The sequence below is a fragment of the Tupaia chinensis genome, unplaced genomic scaffold, assembly GCF_000334495.1.
Source record: "Tupaia chinensis unplaced genomic scaffold, TupChi_1.0 Scaffold000256_1, whole genome shotgun sequence".
Lineage (NCBI taxonomy): Eukaryota > Metazoa > Chordata > Mammalia > Scandentia > Tupaiidae > Tupaia > Tupaia belangeri.
In genome coordinates this window covers 2,229,749-2,252,270 of record NW_006159736.1, presented here as the reverse complement: position 1 = coordinate 2,252,270, position 22,522 = coordinate 2,229,749, and the positions used below count along the sequence as shown (strand labels likewise).

The following is a 22,522-nucleotide window of genomic DNA, read 5'->3' as shown; positions in this document are numbered from 1 at the left end:
TCCCCAGGGGTGAGGTTTCTATTTGGGACCCACAACAGTTGCCTGGGAAACAAAGCCGCGGAGCCCGGCGGCGACGTGCGCAGCCCCCTGCTGAGGGGCCGGCGGCTCTCGCGGGTTATGGAAGGACGGAGAGGAGTGTTGGGAATACTTTTTGCGACACAACCTATGGCACCGGAGGACGCAGGTCACTACGTGGCAGCACAGGGCAAGGAGGGTATGGGGGTCTGCATCCAAGGGACATCCCGGGGACGGGGCGAGGCGGCCTCTGCAGGTGGCCGGGCGCATCAGGGCCTGACAGCTAGGCTGCGCCTGCGCCTGCGCGCCCGGCAGCCCCGCGGCTGCCCGAGGACCAGCCCGCGGCCCCTCCCTTCTGCCCCCCAGAGCCCGCAGGCGCATCTGCCGCTGCGCGCGGTGGAGGCCTATTAGTTCACAACCCCAGAATACTTGGTCGCCTACCCCACTTCTCTCTACTTATTATTCCTTCCACATAATACTAATATCCATCAAACTAAGTAAAACAAGTACAGTTCTCTTAAATTATATAGGTCGGATACTACAGTGGGTGAGTTTAAAGGTCCTCTGGAGGAACCACTTAGTGGTCAGGCACATAAACAGATGTGTTTAAAAGCGACTGAAGGGTCCAGCAGTTAGTGTAATGGCTATGTCGCTGGACTCCCATGTTGTTGAACTCGGTTCATGTCTCAGACCCGGTGACTTAAAACTCACGCCAGGCGCGTGTGCGTGCATGCCCAAGATCCTGAGAGGAGAATGGAGGAGAAGGGATTGCGGGGTGGTCATCCCATCCCCTCTGGGGATGATTTCTCATTTTCTGTCTCTATGTCTCTGTCTGTCTGGCGACCGCACACGCCACATAACAAAAACCTCTCCAAAAAAAAAAAAAAAGCGACTAAAGTCAGGCTACCTTGGGCGAAGTCCTGGTTTCTTGCTTTGTGACTTGGGTAAGTTATTTATCCTAAGCTTTTCTTCATCAGTAAAATGGAGGTGATAATATTGCCTAACTCATAAACTTACTATAGTAAAATAAATGGAGTTTAGAATAGTGTCTGGCATATAATCAGCACGATTGTGTTAGCTATTATTGTTATTATTAGATAAACTAGCTCATTGTTGACCATCTGACCACTTATGTCAATTTCATCTGTTGAAATCTTCCCTCTGTATTTTCTTCTTTCCTATGTACTGATCTTTGCCCTTGATTTTTCAGGGTGTGGGCCTTTCTTTTTCAGTATTGGTTGAGAAATCTGGATCATTTCTCATTAACTCTTAGAAAGGGATGATTTACTCTTGCAAAAGTAGTTGTACACTTTTGGGAAAAAATCTTGAGTTAAAATTGAAATGGGACCAGCAGTTAGCATAATGGCTATGTGGCTGGACTCCCATGTAGTCAACTGTGGTTCGCATCCCGGACCTGGTGGCTTGAAACTCACGCCGGGCGCATGAGCGTGCGTGCCCAGGATCCGGGGAGGAGAATGGAGGAAAAGGGACCGCAGCGTGGCCATCCCCCCTGGGGAGTGATTTCTCACTTTCTGTCTCTCTGTCTCTCTCTGTCTGTCTGGTGCGCGCACGCGCCCTGTAGCAAAATCCTCTCCAAAAAAAAAAAAACATTGAAGCACCTGACCCATTCTCAGCAATCTTTTCTCTATAGACAGATCACCACAGCCTACTTTTCTTACTCTAAACAAAGCAAGACCACATCTCTTTTCTATCCCAACTATTGGTTTATAATCTGAGTTTAATCTTTTGCCTGACTAGATCACAAACTTTCTTGAAACTTGTGCATTTAGGTACACATTAGTTCATGTAGTAACAAATAGGTTATCATATAGGACACATTTCATTCTTGAAATGAAAAGGTTAGCTATTGGGTCCCTAAGAATCATTCTATGTACAGTCCACACAGATATAAACCTAAGTCTTTCAAGACAGTCTTTTTTCCCCCATAATGAGTAAGGTCATTGAGGTCACAATCTGAGTCCTCATCAGAGACTGACACCCAGGAGCATCCAATTTTATCAATATGGTCACTGTATACTTAGTGATTTTATCTATTTAAAGGACCAGTCAAAATGAGCAGAAGCAGCACTGGGGGTTGCTTGTAAAAATGGACTTCTTCCCATGGTAATACTGGATCAATATGCTAACAATAATAATGGGTTCCACAGGGAAGCAGTGAGAGCACTGTAGGAAAGAACCTGGTGTCTGGAGTCAAGACTGCCTGGGTTGCAGATGTGAGCTCTCCTACTCAGCCTGATGACCTTGGGAAGCTTCTCTTCCTCTCAGTATATTTCTGAACTGAGAGGTGAAGGAAAGTGTAGTTATCTACTTCATAGCGCTCTTGAAGGCCTACATGAGATAAGATCTTACGGGCTTTGAGGAGCATCTGGTCATCAGTAAGCAATCATTTGTAGAGCATTTTCCATGTGCCAAGGAGTTTGCAAAACATTATGCATTCACTATTTTATTTAATCACTACAACCAGGACCCCTTGATAAACAAACTGAGGCTGAGAAGAATTCAGTAAATTGTCCAAGTAAACTAGTTAGTGACAGATAAGTTTGCCTGTGTCCAAAGTCTGGCTCTGCTTTTATCTTTCAATTCCAACTTCAAAAAAATTCAGATAGTACAAAAATCTCTTATTTTGGGAACCAGCAGTTAGCGTAATGGCTACATCACTGAACTCCCACGTAGTCGACCGTGGTTCGCGTCCCGGACCCGGTGGCTTAGAACTCACGCCATGTGCGTGTGCGTGCGCGTCCAAGATCCCAAGAGGAGAATGAAGGAGAAGGGATTGCGGCATGACCATCCCCCCTGGGGGGTGATTTCTCGCTTTCTGTCTCTATGTCTCTCTCTGTCTGTCTGGCAAGTGCACGTGCCCTATAGTAAAAACCTCTCCAAAAAAGAAAAAAACTCAAAAATCTCTTATTTTAGAACACCATTACTACTGATAGACCATGTTCCTTTATAGGTACTTCAAGACTAGAAAACCCAACTTACAACATCCTAGAGCTAAGAACAGCAGAACTGTACATGTGAAAGGCATTTATAGAATGGGTGTTCCAAAGCCCTGTTCTTTAGATTTTTATTGTTTTATTTTCACAATGACCATGAGAGATAGGAAGTAAATATACTAATATTCTCAGATTTTTCATATGCTGAGACTACATTAAATACAAAAGCATCTTTTAAAATGTTAAATATCAGACATATGATACTATCAGTATGACTTCCTAAAATGTAAACCTGATGATGTCACTTTGGGCTGGCCTATGGCATGGTGGTTAAGGCAGCTGGTTCCTGAACAGCTGACTGTGCAGTTCAGGTCCCAGAATGGATGGCCTTTGAAAGATGCCAGGCACCTATGCGTGTGTGCCCAAATCCCAAAAGGAGGGAGTAATGGAGAAAAGATTGCAACATGTCCATTCTCCATGGAGGAGTGCTTTCTCACTTTCCCTCTCTCTCATGGTGAGTGCACGTGCCCTCTGACAAAATTTTAAAAAAATAAAAAATCTTTCAATGGTTCTCTACCACATACAACACAAATAGTCTAATGGCCACAATACTGTACACAGCAACTTCAGTTTAGAAAGAACTGCTAGTTCTTTCTAAACCCCATGCTTAGTTACACTCAGAATTTGCAGTTCCCATTTAAACACACCTCCCCACCTTTCTTTGTGTTTTTGTTTTGTTTTTGAGAGGTTTTTGCTATGGGGCGCATACGCTCCCCAGAAAGACAGAGAGAGACAGAGAGACAGAAAGCGAGAAATCACCCCCCAGGGGGGATGGTCACACCGTAATCCCTTCTCCTCCATTCTCCTCCATTCTCCTCCTGGGATCTTGGGCACACACGCACATGTGCCCGGCGTGAGTTTAAGCCACCAGGTCCGGGACTCGAACTGCGGTCGCCTGCGTGGGAATCCAGTGACATAGCCATTACGCTAACTGCTGGTCCCCCCCCACCTTTATTCTTATAGTTTCTTCCCTCTGAAGAGGCCTTAACATTTACCCTAACTCCATCAAGCTCTTTAAATCTCAGCTCAAGTGGTACCTCCTCTCAGAAACCTTTCAGGAACCTCCTATACCTCCTTCTCCCCACCAAGTGACTGTCCTCTGGTTTCCTTTAGTATTAGGTATATGCAGCTATTGTAACTAGTCACCTAAACCACCTTGTAACTAAGAAGGCATACAGTGATCAGACAAGACCATGACTTCTGAAAGGCAGAACTACCTGGGAGTTCTTACTTTTATCGCAGTAAATATTTGTTAAATGTGAATAAGTTCAGGTATCCCAGAGATCAGAAGGTATTTTTGACTCAGTAGACATTTTTACTATGTTTATGACCTAAACAACAGATAAAAATATAAAACTTCCAGCTTTTTTATTACTAAGTAATGGACACCACAGACATCCTCATACCATTTCTGAACCTCATCCCACCTATTCCAAGAGATGAGTTTCAGAGAGGGTAAGTTTCAAGAAGTATATGAACATAGGTAATAACACCAGAAGTCAAAATTTCAACGGAATGTTTCAAACTATCTACAGCACCAATTCTCTTAGATAACCTGAACTCTTATCCTCACCCTGGGCAATCAGGGCAATGTAACACATATATAGCTGAATCTCATCATTTGGTCACATTATGAATTAAACAACTATTTGTAAGCTAGCCTGAGTCTACCCTCCATGCAGATTATTCTTTATGTTTTTTGTACCAAACAGCTGATTTACCAATGTTGATTTAAAACAGAGTAGTACATTTCCATACTATTGTTTGATCTTGATTTGTTTTCTGAAGAATCAGTGTAATTTTCAAAGTACATTGCCAACTTCATGGTTATTCCCCACAAACTCAGCAAACATTTTACAAAATGTTTTACAGGAAGAAGACCTGGCCTCACCCCTCAAGGAAGCCATGGTCTAACATCATCAGCGCCTGCATGTACACTGCATTCCATAGAAACCCCACCACCACCTTCCACTTCTTTCCCATCTACAATGTACACTGCTGGTTAGTACCATAGACGACTCGTGACTTCCTGCCCAGGAACTGTTTCCAATTTATATCATCTCGTTCCCCCTGACAAACACCTATCCCATCCTTCTCTCATAACCCATTCCTTCACTACCCAAAGCAAAATATCCATCTCTGACGCTATCAAAATTCTCAAGCCAGGAGCACCTTCTGCCTTCCATAAAAAATGCACAGAGCACACATCGTGTTGTGATACCCCAGGCTTGCCACAAGGCCCTCACAGCTTCTCACCTACACCCTCCTTTGACCTGTGCTCCCTTTCTGCTGAGCCAAACAAACATCTTGTATGGGTGTTGTCCCCTCCTCCCCCTGGAGCCTCAGACCTGGGGGAGGGTTCTCGACAGGGCAAGGAGCTAGGCCTCAGTGACTAAACAATTTTGGTACTCCAGGAGGAGGGGGCAGTGAGAGCCAGGTCTGCCTGGGTGCCCCTGCTCACTCTCACTTGGCTCCAGAACAGTCTCCATCCTCCTTCCCCCTCCTCCTCCCTTTGCCCAGCTCCACCCCTCGCCTTCAAAGGCCTGGGTGAGACTAGCCAGCATCTCAAAACAGAAGCCAGAAGAAGCTCAAGGCTGTTGCCCCAGAAACCCTGACTAGAGAATGGCTGGCTGGGCGCTGTTTGTTTTTCCCATAATCAGAAAATCCCACTGGGGGGATTCAAGGGGAGTTCTGTGCTGCCTCAGTGGCTGGAATCTGGGCTGTTCCCCTACAGCTCCCAAGGAAGAGAAAGTCCCAACCTCACATTTTAGTGGAAGGCCAAAGAAACTGGGAGGAGAGTGGGGGACAGGGTTATGAGTGGGGGAAGGGGAGGAAAGGAGGCCTGAACCTCTAGCTGCAGAAACCAACTCAAAAAACACGTGGCCTTCGGCCTTGGCAAGGCAGTCCTCAAGGACATAGTCCATCCTGCCTTGTTACCGTTTCCAAGAGGGAAGAAAAAAATATATATGACTGAGGGAACAGAACAACCGTCCCTGGGAGCATATCTCACGCACAGAACACAAACACCAGCGACACAGCCACTGCAGGGATGCAGTGTGGATTTCCACAGAGTTCTCAGCTTTCAGCTGGGTAAAACAAGCCATCGCTTCTGGTTCCGTTTTTATGGCCAATGCAAGAAAACACCCAGTAACACAGAAACAGAAACGTTGGCACCTCCCATATATTAATTAATCAGGGATGCACAAGGCCAAACTCTCAAAAGCAGTGGGGACAGAAAGCAGCTATGGACACATGATGCTGACTGAGACGCTACATTCTTTTAAAAATGACATTCAAGTTGTTGAATACACTCCACCGTCCTGGGTACCAAAACCTGTAAACAGACTTGAGTTCAATCTGCGTAGCTCAATGCTCTTGGGTGAAACTGAAAAAAATGAAGGCGGCTCTCTGGCAGCCTTCAGAAAATACACTAGGATCATTGGAGTTAATGCTTTCAGATCGTCTCCGTGGCGACTGTACGTAAACCGGAAAGTTTAATGGAGATGTCTGAAAATATTTCCTTGCATTTCAAAGATATCGATTCATCCAACCAGAAGGCAGAGCCAAACAGCTTAGTCACCAGCAAGCAGGGCAAATCGCTCTCACGGTAAAACGAGGCAGAAAGTAAACACGGTCATCCTCCTCCCACCACTTCAGACACACATCTCTGCTCCATGTACCAGCTCCCAGAGATGGCCCCCAGGAGCATTCGGGTAAATTTCCGTAACTCTCGCCCTCGCTCCATCCAATTCCCCCATGCTTTTTACCTGCGATCCGAAGCACTGCCCTTTCGGCAGGGTCCAGCACAGAGCCCCCTTGAATTTTTCTTTTCGATCTCTCGTGTTTAGGCAAATTCCAGGGTAAGGTGTCTCCTGGAGCCGGAGATGCCGAGCCAGATTTTTGGCTGAAATCATCCTCATCAGAAAAATCCGCAGAGGAAGACATAGAGCAGCGATAGGACGCGTTCCCGGAACTCTACAGAGGATGACACAGAGAAAAGCATTAGGAGCAAAACACTCTCATCTGCTCATGGATTCAAACAGCCTCCCTCGCCGCCCCCAAACTGGGTCTGGCATCCTGCATCATCCTCAAAACTGAGAGGATATACACAAACCAAAAAATTGATCCCCGGGGCTCACCATCTCTTCTTGGCCAAGTCTTCGATAGTAGAAACAGTACCCAGGCAATCAATACATGAAGATTTGCACGGAAGAAGTGTGTGGCCTGCGGTCCGGCCACCAGCTCACAAATGACTGGCCCAACAATGAAGCCAGAATCAACAGCCTTCCTGTTACAAATCTATAGTATTTGGCTCCCCCACCAGGACAGGAGAAACATTTTCCATCGCCAGGCTGCTGGTTAATTCATTAATGCAACTAACTCAAAGTTTGGAAAACAAAGCACAAATGCAGGATGTTGGGTCCCAATTCCTTTCCGTTTCAAGTCGCCTCACTGCCAGGGACTCCTTTCTGACTGATTTTGAGCCCCTTGTCCTCTTTATTTAATTTTCTTCCTGAGACTAAAGGACGTTCCCAGAAAAGAGCAAGGAGGGAGGGAGGGCCGATTCTGAGAAGAGCCTTTTCTTAAGATGGGGGGAATACAAAAGACTGTTTTCAGAAGCTCAAGGCAGCAGTGCCAATAAACAAACATCTGAACTCAGTTTAGAGTTCTTGAGATAATTTAAACTTCTAGCAAAGTATCAGCTGCCAATAATGTAAATGAGACTGATGCAGTGCAGTGACAGGAAACTGAGCTCTTCCAGCTCCTGGCCATTACACAGTGAAAGGGGAAACATGAGGCGTTTACCAAAGCACATTGCCTGAAGGTTAGTCCTCCCCCTCCCAGTAGGAGCAAATCTGCAGGGTCCTGTCTTGAATAAAAGAGTTCCATTGTCCATAAAGAGGAAAGGTACAAGATTTTATTCCTGCCTTCTTTATTGGGTTTGTGATTATTTGCAGAGCCACCGGTTTACTAATAAAACAAGGATAGGGACTATCTGTGCGGCAAGAGGGATTATAAATAAAGTATCAAAGGAAATCTGCTTTTCCCACTGAGAATGCCACTCTTGGGATTCATGGTAAAGATGCAAAACAGGTATAACTTAAATTCCCGTTGCTGCCACTGATTCCTAAGAAGCAAGCTGCAGACAGGAATCACTGAGGCGTGCTCCAATGTGAGCAAAAACACGGGGCTGCTCACAAAAGCAGCGTGGCAACTGCAGCACAAGCAGGCTGTGTGACAACATCCCAAAGCACTCACCCAAGGCGCCTGCAACAAGCTATGACGGAACCAGGACTACTGACTACTGACTTTCCCTTCAGTCATTCAGGCATGTGGCCACGCACGGTCAACACCATCCTTGTAGAAAGTTTGCAAAATATTTCCCACAAAGAGAGGCATTTAAGATTTAGCTCTATTATTTCCCCCAAAAAGCAATCTTTTATTTTTTTGTAGGGTGAGAAGTCTTCAAAAAGTTCATGAAAAATGCATATTATGGAAGAACTATGCATGGATTTCAAAATTGTTTGCACAAAACTAAACTCATATTTGAATTCAATGGAATTCATTTTTTTCCCACAAACTTTTCAAATCCCCTCATATAACATGGAATCTCATTGTCCTGGCTAATTTATTTATATTTTGTATATTTTCCTGGTGATAAGATAGTTGGCAAACTTAAGGCAAATAAGTAAATAAAATTGATTTTCTGTATTGTAGCACCAGTCCACAGAGAGTTGTGAGTAGCATTAAGTCGGTCACAGTATGCTATTATCACTCCATTTATTTTCCATGCTTTTCTGAGGTTCATCCTGAGCTCTCTGAGGTTCTGCTGTTGGCTGCCTCTGTGAAAAAGGGTGACATTCTTAAAGACCTTTAAAAGGGTATTGGGTTTCTTTGGCTGCTTTCCATCTTCCCTAAAATGGCTTCCTACCTGTCCTTATGTAAGGTCATTCTTTATCTGTAAGATTGCATTTCTTGTTGTCTGCACTATTTTAGTGAGCATAATCTTCTGACTGTTTATCTTTACAGACAGACTTGGGGAATAACTGTTAAAGAACAGGTCCTTTCCAAAACCACTGGTTATTGATTTTTGTAGAGTAAATTTTTTTAATGGCCAGTGTCTCAGCTGATTGAACTACAAAATGTGATTTATGCCATGACATAAACACCATTAATCACACATAGCCAGATGGGAACAGTTACTACCCCTGGGCCCAAGGGTGTCGACTGATGCAGCCTCTAATCTGGTAGTGTCACTGGTAAACAGATAAGAGAGAAAGGAAGAGAAGACAATCAGCCACACCTCTTTCAGCAGTGTATCATGGGAAATGACAGACATCCCTCCTACACACACATGCAGACACACAAAATCACAAACAGAGGGAAATCATACATGTTTATATATGGCAGAGTATATCCCAGGCAGCATGATTCAAGCATTTTTGCAAAGACTTTGCTTTCGTTTTTGTGCCAGAAGGTGGGTACACTCACTAGAGAGACAGAGAGGGAAGGAGTGGGGAATGGTCACAGGACGATCCTTTCCCCTCCATCTCTCCCTCCTTTCAGGATTTTGGACACGAATGCACATGTGAATGTTTCTCAAACTGTCAGGTCCAGGACTTGAACCATATAGCTGACCATCTGGAATCTGGCTGCCTTAACCACCACCATGGAGAATCTTAGCAATTAAAATACTCCATTTTTTTCCCCACAAAAATTGTTATAAACACTTTGTTGAAATACAAGGTAAACTATACAAAATTAGGCACGTTTGAACCTTAAAAATTGACAATGGATTTAAACAAAGTTGCTTTGAAGTGACTTGATCTTATAAACCTATTATATTCTTTATTGACATGACATGACTTGCCAAATAATGTCACTATTTGGGGGTTAGAGAGAACAGTGTGAGAGTATAGTTTTCTCTTGTTTATTTTAGGAAAAGCAAGCATGTTCTCTGACCCAAAGTCCAGAATCTAACCTTTGATGTGGGGCTCAGAAGAGTAAGACAAAGTAAGGGGGCTCCTGGGACCAGCAAAAGCCCCAGGTTCTTATGTAATATTGTACTCTCATTGCCTAAGGTTTGATAACTGTTAAAATCTAGTATTTATGTCAATTGAAGATTAATCTGAAAACTATGGAACTAAGGTGGATCTCAAGTAAGCCAACAGAAGCTCTTAGAAAGATGGCCTGGCACCATAAGTAGTTCTGCCTGGCAGAGAGGATTAGAGAAGATATATGAAAGAATTTATAACAGAAAATAACCTGGACTTTTCCAGCCCAGCACTGTAATCAGTAGAGACTGCAAAAGAGCAACCACACCAGAGGATTACCTTGAGAAAGACTTTGAAAGAAGAGAAAGAGACTGATCTTTGCTAGCAGATGGTATATCACAGAATACTTAGGCTGAATTGAGAAGGTTTATGTGTGACTAGTGTACTTGGCATTTGCTTTTCAACAATTTGAGGAGCTGACATGAAAATATTTTCTCAAAAATACTTAAAACCATACTGTTTCTGTTGTTATGGAGTCACAAACAAAATTATAAGAAATACTTTGAACATAATCTTTAAAATTCAGTATTCTGAAATTTTGAAAGTTGTTTATTAGCTGTCAAGAACTATGGAGTATGAACAAAAAATTTGTGATGTGTAAAGTAAAATGTTTGTGGAAAAAATGCACAAATAAATAAATGGGAAAAAAATGTAAAAATAACAAAAAATAAAAATTTTTTAAAACCCAGTATTTATGTGTCCATCAATAAAAGATTTGATAAATAAATACATACACATAACATATATATATATATATCTCCATACCACGGGCTAGTCAGAAGCAACTGAACAAAAAAATACTGTTGATCTACATTTGGCAAAGTGGTAAAAAGCTCACATAGAATGATTCCTTTTTAAAAACAAAAGTGTGCGTGCATAAATGAACAGACAAAAGGGTAGGTAGGTAAGTACTTAGATAGACATTCATTCACCAATATGTAAACAGCAGTTATCTCTGGTGATGACTAAGATTATTTAAATTTATTTCTTATAATTTCTTCAACACAAATCCACAAAATGATTACCAAAAAGAAAAAGCCATCAGGGTCTGAAAAAAATATCAAAGACTTAATGAAGGAGTAATTATTTAAGCCAGTGCTTTTAACTGTTTTGGGTTCATTGACACATCTGAAAAGTTAATGAAATCTATAGAAACCTCTCTCCAGAACAAAGCACATAAGTAAATACACAAAACTTTAAATATAATTTGATAGAATTCATTGACCCACTGACCCCAGGTTAAGAGCTCAGTTCACACCATCATTTGTCATCACCACTTGGCGTGCCTGCTGAGAACGAGAGAAGTAGGAAATAGCTGTGGAGTAAACACAGCAAAGAGGGGAGAGGCTAATGAGGGTAGTAAAGACAAAGCTGGCCCAGGTCATGATATTTTTAACATCTGGCCTCTTTAGTATAAAGCCCCCTCTGGACTAATACTGAATCTTTACAACCAAAACAAAAACACTAGGTTGTGACAAACCAAAAATCTCTGTATTTTATCTTCTACAACCTAGTTATTAAAGCAGTTTTAACAATTGGATTAGATCACCAACCGCTTTAAACTGACTTTCCTAACAGACAATTCATTCACTGGGGTACAATCCAAATCTCCTAAAGCCAGGATAATTACATAATACAACATTTTTAGAATAGGAACTGAACAATAACTTCGTTTAATTGAAAACCCCGGTAGGGGATCCGAGATAAGTACAATGGAACTGCCCAGACTTAGCACCCTGCTCTGCAGGAAAGTGCCAGGAAATTGTCTGGGCCCTAGGCATTTTCAGAAGGCAATGGAGAAACAAGTGCAGAGATAAGAGGTTGTAAAACAGCCAGACTTTGAGAATCCCAGCGGCTGGAAAGCAAACTTCCACAAACTCACGTACTTATCATGTATGTTTCAGTATTCGTATTTCAAAATATTTACAACAAATACATAAATGAGAAACCTAAGGAAACAATTTGACAAGGCCTAATTGTGGGGCATGCTACAAAAAAAAAAAAAAAACAAAAACCCTAGATTCTTCAAAAAAAGTCAGGATCATGAAACAAACACACCCAAAAGGGAGGGACTGCTATAAATTTAAAAAGACAAACAGGGGGGCCAGAAGATGGCATAGTGGTTATGTCACTGGACTCCCACATGGTGGATGATGGTTCAAGTCCTGGACCAGTGGCTTGAAACTCAGGTTGGATATGTATCTGTGCCCAAGATCCTGGGAGGAGAATGGAGAAGGAATTATGGCATGGTCATCCCCCCTGGGGGATGATTTCTCACTTTCCCTCTCATTGTCTCTGTCACTTTCAGTCTCTGGCAAGTGCATTCACTCTAAGGCAAAAACTTCTTTTAAAAAAAGACAAAGAGGGGCCACACCATAGAGCAGTAGTAAAACTCAATGTTCTGCAAGGCAGACTCACAGTGGAAGATTACTGGTTTGTGACTGGAGACCTCATTGAGCATGCTGACAGCATGGTGATTAAATGGCTGGATCCCACAGAGCTGACTGCACAGTTTGAGTCCCAGACCCAGTGGCTTGAAATACCCCCCAGGCATGTATGCGTACACACTCAAAATCCCAAGAAGAGAGTGGAGGAGAAGGTATTGTGGTATGGCCATCTCCCGACGCCCGGGAGTGCTTTTTCATGTTTTCTCTCTCTCTCTTTTTCTCTCTCACTTGTCTCTTTTCAGCAAGTGCAAATGCCTTATAGCAAACATTAAAAAAAAAAAAAAAGTGGTTTTTAGTATAAAGTCAATGAGGAGAGAGACACTGAGTCCCACTGACTGGGGTGTCTTCATTTCCTTTAGAAGCCAGGATGGAGATACCTCCCTCACTCTTCTAAGAGTATGCAACTCCAAACCGTCAGCTGCTGGTCGAGCCACCATGGTGACTCACTGCGGCTGGTCTACTTATTTTAAAAAACAAATGAATGGCAAATATTTAAAAATTGGAAAATTTCACATGAAAATTCAGATATGGAACTCTGGTTCCTTTAGAGAAAGGACATGTGCTTTCCAGTCCGACACAGTCCTCGTTCATTTATAGTACCCGGTTTCTGGGTGCAGATGAGCTTGGGGCCCCTGGCCTAACTTAAGGCAAGCGTGATATTGTTGCATTCAGAAAGTAAAGGAAAAGGCAGAAGGGGGAGGTAAGGAGTAATGGTAGTCAAGAGGAAGGAAATGAACTTTTTAAAAATGAGAAGAAAACTGGAGGAAATGGGACAAAAGTCTATCGCTATATTCAGTCAAGTGACAGTCAAACAAAAATAGGTGAAACCATGTTTCACTGATGTCCAAGTGCTGATCTCCTTCCATTCTACTGCCAAGAATCCTGGTTAGGGGCCAGCAGGTGGCATGGTGGCTAAAGGCGCTCAACTCCTACATGGCCAAATGTGGTTAGAGTCCCAGACCTGGTGGCTTGCTTTCCCACTCTCCTCTCCCTCTCTTTCTCTGGTCAAATTAAAAACTAATAATAATAATAAAAAATGAAGTTGAATAAAATTATTATTTTTTAAAAATCCTGGTGAATATTTCAATCCCAGGAAATGAAGAGAACTGGAATAGATCTTGGCTCGTGACCCCTGTGAATCTAACCCAACCACCCCTCACTACTGCTGCTGACAACTGTGATGTTGCTCGTTCCCCTACGCATGCTCAGCTTGCTCCCACAAAGCTCACCTGCCCTTTCTGTGTTGCAGAGAAGGCTATGATTCCAAGTACTCCATAGCCAGGATGTTATTATGACGTGTGGGAGAGAGGATTCATGGTATGATCACTCACATGGGGGTAATCATGGGATGTAAGATGTAAATACGGGACCTTTACAGAGACCAAACCCCAACTACCACCAATGCTGTGTGGCCAGAAAGTTGAAAGTATGTGCATGTCATGCTAGACATTGAAAGTCAGGTAATAACTTTTGGACCTTGGAAAAACTGGGTGGCTCTTCTGAGCTTTGGTTTTTCTGATCTGAGACATGGGAAACCTAACAAGAATAGGTTGTAGTGGCAGAATAAATAATTCTTAAAAAGTGTGGAGCAGCCCAACATGCAGGAAGAATTAGTAAATTTTAGCTGTTAGGTGACATTGCAGCTCACACTAACTAGATCCATAAGCAGATTACTTACTGTGGGTGAGGCAATAGAGTGTCCACACACAAACACACACACACACACAAACACACACACACAGAGAGAGAGAGAGAGAGAGAAATTGAAACAGACAGACACGGTGACTACAAGCTATTGGAATTAGGTAGGGCCAGCATGTGGCATGGAGGTTAAGGCACTGTATCCAACACGGCTGGCAGCATGATTCGAGTCTCGGACCTGGTAGTTTGAAAATGCTGTGCATACATGTCCAGAATCCCAAGAGAAAAATGGAAGAGAAGGGATTGTGGCATAAAGGGGTGATTTCTCATTTTCCCTCTGTGTGTGCTTGTCTGTCTATCTCTGACAAGCATGCATGCCCGATAGCAAAAACTAAACAAAAAAAAAAAAGGAATTCGGTTATATTAATAACAGCTCCCAAGAGACAGTCCATGGAGTTCCCATACCTATCCTTACCAAGCTTGGTTATTAAACCTTCAATTCTTTGGGATGCCCCTGTCTCGTTCCAAAAATTCCTCTTTATCTTCTTTTAAATTCAGAGGTCTTATTTTTCTTTTAAAATCATTATCTCCGTTGCTGGAGACAACAAAAACTTAGACAAATATATTAGTATAAACAAAGCAATTACAGATACCTGATTCTTTACTGTCGACACGTAAGCAAGGTTAGGTCTTTATACCTTCTTTGCACTTTTACTTCCAAAACTTATCCTCATTAATGAGATTTCAGAAAATTGCTTTTGATAATAGCTTTTATATAATGAGTCTTTCACTTCAAATAGTTACTACTTAAATGGACTGAAAGAGTCACTTTTTCATTAAAGCAAAAGCCTGTATTATTTCAGAGAAACAAAGTCTGTGCAACTTTTAGTGCCCGGCACTCCCACTGACTCTTTTGAGGAAAGCAGGGCTGTTTCATTTGCGTTACGTGCAAACAGTTCTGGAGAGCCCATGAAGCAGTGCCTGCACACAGAGAAGTCTAACTCTGAGCAGGCTTGGTAGGAAACTGCCCAGCTGAGATGCTTCATACTGAAAGGTGGCAAACTAATCCAACCAGTCTGCCCTCTGGGGAATAAGTATTGATGCTAAGTTTCAAATTCCCTTAACTAATGTTTGGTTTTCCCTGAAAAACTCACAGCCCAGTCTCAGAACATCTGTGGCTTAAAGCCCCGGCATCTGCACTAAGGGGAACCTCGGATTTCAGTAGAGTATGTATCTTCACAATTCATCTCTCGTTCACGAGGTAGCCTGGGTCTAAGCCTTCCCAGCTGTACCCATAAGGGAAGCTTTATGGCAAGCCAAGGGCAGAAGCAGACTGTGATACCTGGTTTTCAGTTTCCATAAGCCTAAATTTATAAGGCTAGATTGTAAAAAGGGGCAGAGGTCTCTGGAGAAAAAGATGTTCCCCAGCCTTTAAAAAGGCTCCCTTCGGCTATAGAACAGAAGCATCTATGGGTCTTGGAGCAAAGAACTTATGAAATCCCAGGAAAGGATGGTATGGGGCAGGGGGGAACATGGGATCCCTGTGTCCTAAGAATAACCAAGAAGACCTCTAAGGGGTCCTATGGGGCAGTCTTGGTAGTATGTCACCATAACCGGAGGTACAGATGTTCCCTCTGGTTATGGTGGGAACATAACCGACATTTACTGACATTTAGCATACCCTGTTCATTCGTTCATTCATTCATCCATTTAGAGTTTTTGCCACAGGACACATACACTCAGGGGGAAAGTGAGAAATCACCTCCCACCTGGGGGGATGGTCATGATGAAATCTCTTCTCCTCCATTCTCTTCCTGGGATTTTGGGCACGCACACACATGCACCTGGCATGATTTTTTCTTTTCTTATTTTTTTTTTGAGGGGGGAGTGGTTTTTGCTATAGGGCATGTGCGCTCTCCAGAAAAACAGAGACAGAGAGACAGAAAGCGAGAAATCACCCCCCCAGGGGGGATGGCCATGTCGTAATCCCTTCTCTTCCATTCTCCTCTCGAGATCTTGGGCATGCACATACACGTGCCCAGCGTGACTTTAAGTCACCAGGTCCCGGACTCGAACCGCAGTTGGCTACATGGGAGTTCAGCAACATAGCCATTTCGCCAACCGCTGGTCTCTGGCATGATTTTTTCAAATCACTAGATCCAAGACTTGAACTGCAGTAGGCCACATGGGAGTCCAGTGCCTTAAACACCACCCAACCCACTGGTCCCGATATGTATCTAATAGGACCCCAGAACCTTAATGCAACTTTGAAGTCGAAGAAGTAGGAAGTACCATGGCCAGTCTAATGAGGGTCTGGGAGTCAGAACCTGAGTTGAGTTGAAAGAAAAAGAAAGTGACTCATATCACACCAGAACTGATAGGCTGAGGTTCAAACTAACTGTGGACATTGACAATTTCTCGTCTAGGTTAGAATCCTAGTTCTGAGAAGTAGGCTTCTGATGAATGTCTGTTGAATGAATACCTCGTCCTGGCAGCTTGGCTTCAACAGCTAGGTCCCCTGTAAGTGAAGACTCAGACAAGAAGCTCTGCAAACAGGGCTAAAAATGGCTTGAGCATCAGTGTCTGTCTGTACGCCTCTCTCTATTTTCCTCTGCCTCTCTGTCTCTGTTTCATACACAAAGAGCCCACCAGCAGGATCACCATAGCAGCTACCTCCTCCTTCACTTCCTCCTTCCCCAGAATCACTTACCATTTTAAAGCTGTTTCAAGTCATCTAGAACCAGGGGGAAAAGGAATGTATTTGCTTGCTTGTTTGCTCATTGCCACTTTATTCCAAAATAGTTATTACAATAACTAATAAGAAGACAGTAGGGAGAGGGAGGAAAGATAGGAGACCTACAATTCACCCAACAAGTATTCAAAGATGAGAAATGCAAAAAGCACAGGTGCCTGCTATGGTTTGAATGTGTCCCCCAACGTTCATGTGTCAAAAACTTATTTCTCGGGACACCAGCAGTTAGCGTAATGGCTATGTCACTGAACTCCCATGTAGTCAACCATTGTTCAAGTCCGGACCCTGTGGCTTAAAGTCACACCGGGCGCGTGTGCGTGCGTGCCCAAGATCCCAAGAGGAGAATGGAGGAGAAGGGATTGAGGTGTGGCCATCCCTCCTGGGGGATGATTTCTCGCTTTCTGTCTCTCTGTCTCTCTCTGTCTTGCTGGTGAGCGCACATGCCCTATAGCAAAAAAATAACCTCTACACCAAAAAAAAAAAAAAACAAAAAACAAAAAAAACTTATTTCTAAATGTGACAACGTTGAGAGGTGGGACCTTTAAGAGGTGAATGAATGAATAAAATGTGAGAATGTATTGTTTTCTGTTGCAGTGGGTTCTTGATAAAAGGGTGAAATTTGTCCCCCTCCTCTTCTCTGTCCCATACACTCCCTTGCCTCTCTGCCTTTCACCATGGGATGATGAATCACAAAGGCCCTCACCAGATGCCAACATCAGGCTCTTGGACTCCCCAGCCTCCAGAATTGTAAACCAAATAAACTTACATTGTTTATAAATCATCCAGATATTCTAACAACATAAAATGGACTAAGTGTTTAAAAAGCATAACGTGGAAGTGCCAGCAGATGAGGCTGGGGAAGCAGAAGGTAGGTGTGGATTCCAGAGGGCCTTGCATTCAGTAGTAGGCCTAACTTCGATCTTATAGGATCTGGATTGTTGCTGAGGGCTTAAGTTAGGTCGTCAGAAAAGTCATAATGCACTTTTACATAGAAAAATATGTCATGACCTTCCTGATGACCCACCAGATTACTTTTATAGACAGGTGACTTTGACAAATGCAGAGAATTGTGCTGGAGAGGAGTCAAACTCACATAACACTGAGTGGCAGTTACTATAGTCCAGCAATAAATGATGAGAGCCTGAACTAAATCACAGATATTATGTAAAAAAGGAGATAGAACTGAAGATATTTAAAGACTTGAAAAGAAAGTGACTAAAGAAAGGCTGGGAAGTGGTTGACAAGGTAAGAAGTTAAGGTAGTTTACCACAAGTGAGAAGAGAGAGAAGTGAGAGAGAAGAAGTCTGGAAGTCAAGCAAACCTGAAAGAGTGAATTGCCAGAGAAGAACAATAAGAAAATGAGTGGGTTCCAGGCAAGTCATGCAAGCAGGGCTCAAGATGTCAAGGTTCCTTCTGATATGCCATCTGCTACATGGTGACTCAAAGTCGTTTAAGATATAAGGTTAGCTAGACACCAACTTCCAAGAGACCTGTTTTTTTCCTCCAACTGCAGCCTGGCTGCTGACACTGTACAGAGTGACCCATTGAACCCTGCTCCTTAAAGAAGCTGTAGCAGGGCCAGCAGGAGCCAGCAGGTTAAGGTGCTGGACTCCCTCATGGCCGACCGTGGTTCAAGACCTAGACCTAGCGGCTTGAATATCACACTGGACATGTGTGCATGCATGCCCAAAATCCTAGGAGGAGAATGGAGAAGGGACTACAGCGTAGCCATCTCCTCTGGGCAGTGATTTCTCACTTTCCTTTTCACTGTCTCTCTGTCTCTCTCCAGTGAGTGCATGTACCCTATGGCAAAAGCCCTAAAAAAAATGTAAAAAAAGTTGCACTGGTCAGTGTCACATAAGTGGTTGCTGAGATCATGGCGTGTTGGTGACAAAGTATTACTGAGCCACTCAGTCCTTTACTTGTCTTTTTTCTCTAGGGAGCAAGAATGCATAAACCACCTTGTTCATTGTTCCCTTTTACATACAAACTGTATTAGAGAACACGTACACATGTCAATTACATATATTTCTTGTAACATTTCACAAGCCATATTATTCTACTTAAAAACACAAAAATAACACTCATATTTCTTCTGATTTCTAATTATCTATAAGCAGTAGGTTAAACTGTTCCCAGTGCACTTATAAAGCAAATCTACTCATTCTCTCACAGCGCCCACTAAAGGGATCTCTTCTCAGTTACGACCTTTTACAGCCCCACACCCCTCTCCTCCTCGGTTATAATGTAGACTTCCGATTTGTGTGAATTCCAATCCTCTGAACTTCCTCCCCCATCCAGCTGCCCTCTTGATCCTGAAATATTTCTTAAGTTTTTTCCTCTTCCCTTGCTCAACAGGGGCTTCCTTAGCCAACATAATAGCTTCCGCCAACAATAATATGAAACGAGAGTTTTTTGAAAGTCTGTGTCCAGAAAACAATATGATGACTTCTATCAGGAAAGCACACACACACCACAGACAATGCAAAAGCTGCTCCCTCGTGCCCTGCTTCATTCTTCTCCTGGACTGGCCCTGTGTCTATGTCTATAATATGGGAACCAGCTGGAAACCTGGCAGGTAAAGAATCCAAAAGTCTATTCAATGGGGCTGTTTCCAGGACCTGGTGGTTCAAGGAGCCAGATAACACATAACCCTGGCAGCTTGAAAAACATACCAGGCACATGGGAGTGTGTGCCTAAAATCCTGAAAAGATGGAGAAATGGAGGAGAAGGGATTGTGGCATGACTATGCCCCATAAGAGGGTGCTTTCTCCCTTTTCCTCCTCTCTGTATCTGTCTTTCTCTGGTAAGTATAAGTGCCCTCTGATAAAAAGAAAAAATAATTATGTTCAATGAAAAGCTTCATTTATTGATATGATGGTTAATTTTATGTATCAACTTGGCAAGGCGATAGAACCCAGTGTTTGGTAGAATGCCAGTTGAAATGTTGCTGTGAAGTTATTTTCTTTTTCTTTCTTTCTTTCTTTCTTTCTTTCTTTCTTTCTTTCTTTCTTTCTTTCTTTCTTTTCTTTCTTTTTTTTTTAGTTTTTGCTATAAAAGCATGTGTGCTCACTAGAGAGAGAGAAAGAGAATGAGAGATAATTCCCCAGGGGAGATAGCCACATCAGAAACCCTTCTCTTCCAGTCTCCCTTTGGGATTTTGGGCGCGCGCGCGCACACACATACACACACACACACACACACACCTCCAGTGTGATTTTCAAGTCACCAAGTTTGGGACTCGAACCATGGACTAAGTTAGGTGGAATCCAGTCAAATTAACCTCTATGCCACCTGCTGGCCCTGGTACTTGTGGACATGATAAATATTTTTATTGGTAGACTTCAAGTAAAGTGAATTACTCTCCATGGTGTGGGAGAACCTCAACAGCAGAAGACTTTAAGACAGATTTCCCTCAAGACTACAATATAAAAACTCTCCCTGAGTTTTCTGCCTGATGCCTCACAGAATCTACACTCAGGACTGCAACATCAACCTAAACTGCATTTTCAGCTTTAGACTTCAGATCTGCCAGTCCAAAAACTGTATGAGGTAATTAATTAAAATAAACAAATCCCTATGTGCATGCATGTATGTGTGTGTGCATGTGTGTGTGCATGTGTGTGTAGGTGTGTGTGTGCTGTGTGTGTGTGCATGCATGTGTGCATGTGCTTGCAGGGTATAACCAACATATCCTATTCTGTTTCTCTGGAGAACCATTTAACTAATAACACTGGCCACCACAGTACTTTATAAGAGTTTTACGACTCACCTGTACTACATTTCAGGAAAATAGAGACATCTACTATCATTCACATTTCATGATTTTACAGGAGGGCAAAAAATGTAACCAGGCTAAGGCAGGAAACCAAGGTGCATCTTCAAGCTCCATAATTAATTACCACATTACCATAAGAAAGTTATTTAACCTCTTGGACTTGCTCATATTCTAAATACGGATAATCAAAGCTACCTTGTGGAATGTGAGACAGTATTAAAATGAGAGAGGTAGGCAGTTCATTTCCAGATTCCTCGCAAGTGTGCCAGGCATATGTATGCTCACGATCTGGGTGAAGCCGGGGCTGGATCACGGCATTGAGATCCTGTGGGGGCACTATACCTCTCTCCCTCATGAGATAAATGAAAACTTTTCTTTCTTTCTTTCTTTTTTTTTAGAGAGAGAGACTTTTGCTATAGGGTGAGTTCGCTTGCCAGAGAGACAGAATGCAAGAAATCACTCCCCATGGGTATGGCCATGCTGCAATTCCTTCTCCATTCTCCTCTCAGGATCTTGATGGGACCAGCAGTTAGCGTAATGACTATGTCGCTGGACTCCCATGTAGTCGACTGTGGTTCGCGTCCCGGACCCGGTGGCTTAAACTCACGCCGGGCGCATGTGCGTGCATGCCCAAGATCCTGAGAGGAGAATGGAGGAGAAGGGATTGCTGCGTGGCCATCCCCCCTGGGGGGGTGATTTCTCTCTTGCTTTCTATCTCTCTGTCTCTCTCTTTCTGGTGAGCGCAGGCGCCCTATAGCGAAAACCTCTCCAAAAAAAAAAAAAGGATCTTGAGCACATGTGCCCCAGCACCCAGCCTGAGTTTTAAACCACTGGGTCCGAGACTCAAACCGTGGTTGACTATGTAACCACTGACGTAACCACTGATATCACCAGTGACATAACCATTACACCATCTGCTGATCCCAGTAAAAACATTTTCTAAAAATGAGAATGTATATGCCTCTAATATGACGTCTACCTAGCATATAATAGTCACTATGTTTTCATAATATTTCATCCTAAGCTCAAAAATAAAAATGAAAATTCAGTATAATGTACTTAGAATAGCAGTAATTATAGTTATATTACCAGGCAGTATGTCATTTAGAGGACTTGGGAAAATTCACCTCCCTTCACATCGTCTACAAGGTGATGCCTAAAATTCCAGTAATAAAAAATCATTCTTTTGGCCATAGCCTAGTAGTTAGGGAGCCAGCTTCAATGTGATTAGTCATGGTTCAGAGTCTAGCCCTGGTGGGTTGAAAAACACACTGGACTCATATGCTTGCATGGCAAAAACCCTAAAGAAAACATTTGTTAAAGCTATAGCTGGTCAGTGTCACACAAGTGTCTGTTGAGATCATGGTGTGTTGGTGACAAAGTGTGACTGAGCCACTCAGTCCTTTACTTGTCTCTTTCTCAAGAGAGCCAGAGTGCATAAAGCACCTTGTCCATTGTTCCCTTTCACATACAAGTTGTATTAGAGAACACAGTAGCCATGTTAATTACACATATTTCTTGTAACATTTCACGAGTCATATTATTCTACTTAAAAACATAAAAATAACAATACTCATATTTCTTCTGACTTCTAATTGTCTATAAGCTGTTAAACTGTTCCCGGTGCACTTATAAAACAAAATATAAGTGTGTGCATGCATGCCCACAATCCCAACAGGATAGAGAAATGGAGAAAGGACTGATGTATAATCACACCCCACTGGAGGTTCTCTCTCTCTCACACACAAGTGTATGTGCCCTCTGGCAATTAAAAAAGAAGATTCATTCTTTTGGTCTAAGTCTTTTTATGAAAAAAAAAA

General features: G+C 42.9%; 1 protein-coding gene across 1 annotated transcript in view; it reads right to left on the bottom strand.

Annotated features, from left to right (window-relative positions):
- The window catches only part of DST (dystonin), a 576,919-nt gene that overhangs the window by 431,730 nt on the left and 122,667 nt on the right, over nt 1-22,522 (bottom strand). The window contains exon 4 of the mRNA XM_014588047.2: nt 6,797-7,004. Within this exon, the coding sequence (XP_014443533.1) occupies nt 6,797-7,004 (208 nt within the window). The remainder of the gene's footprint in view (nt 1-6,796; nt 7,005-22,522) is intronic.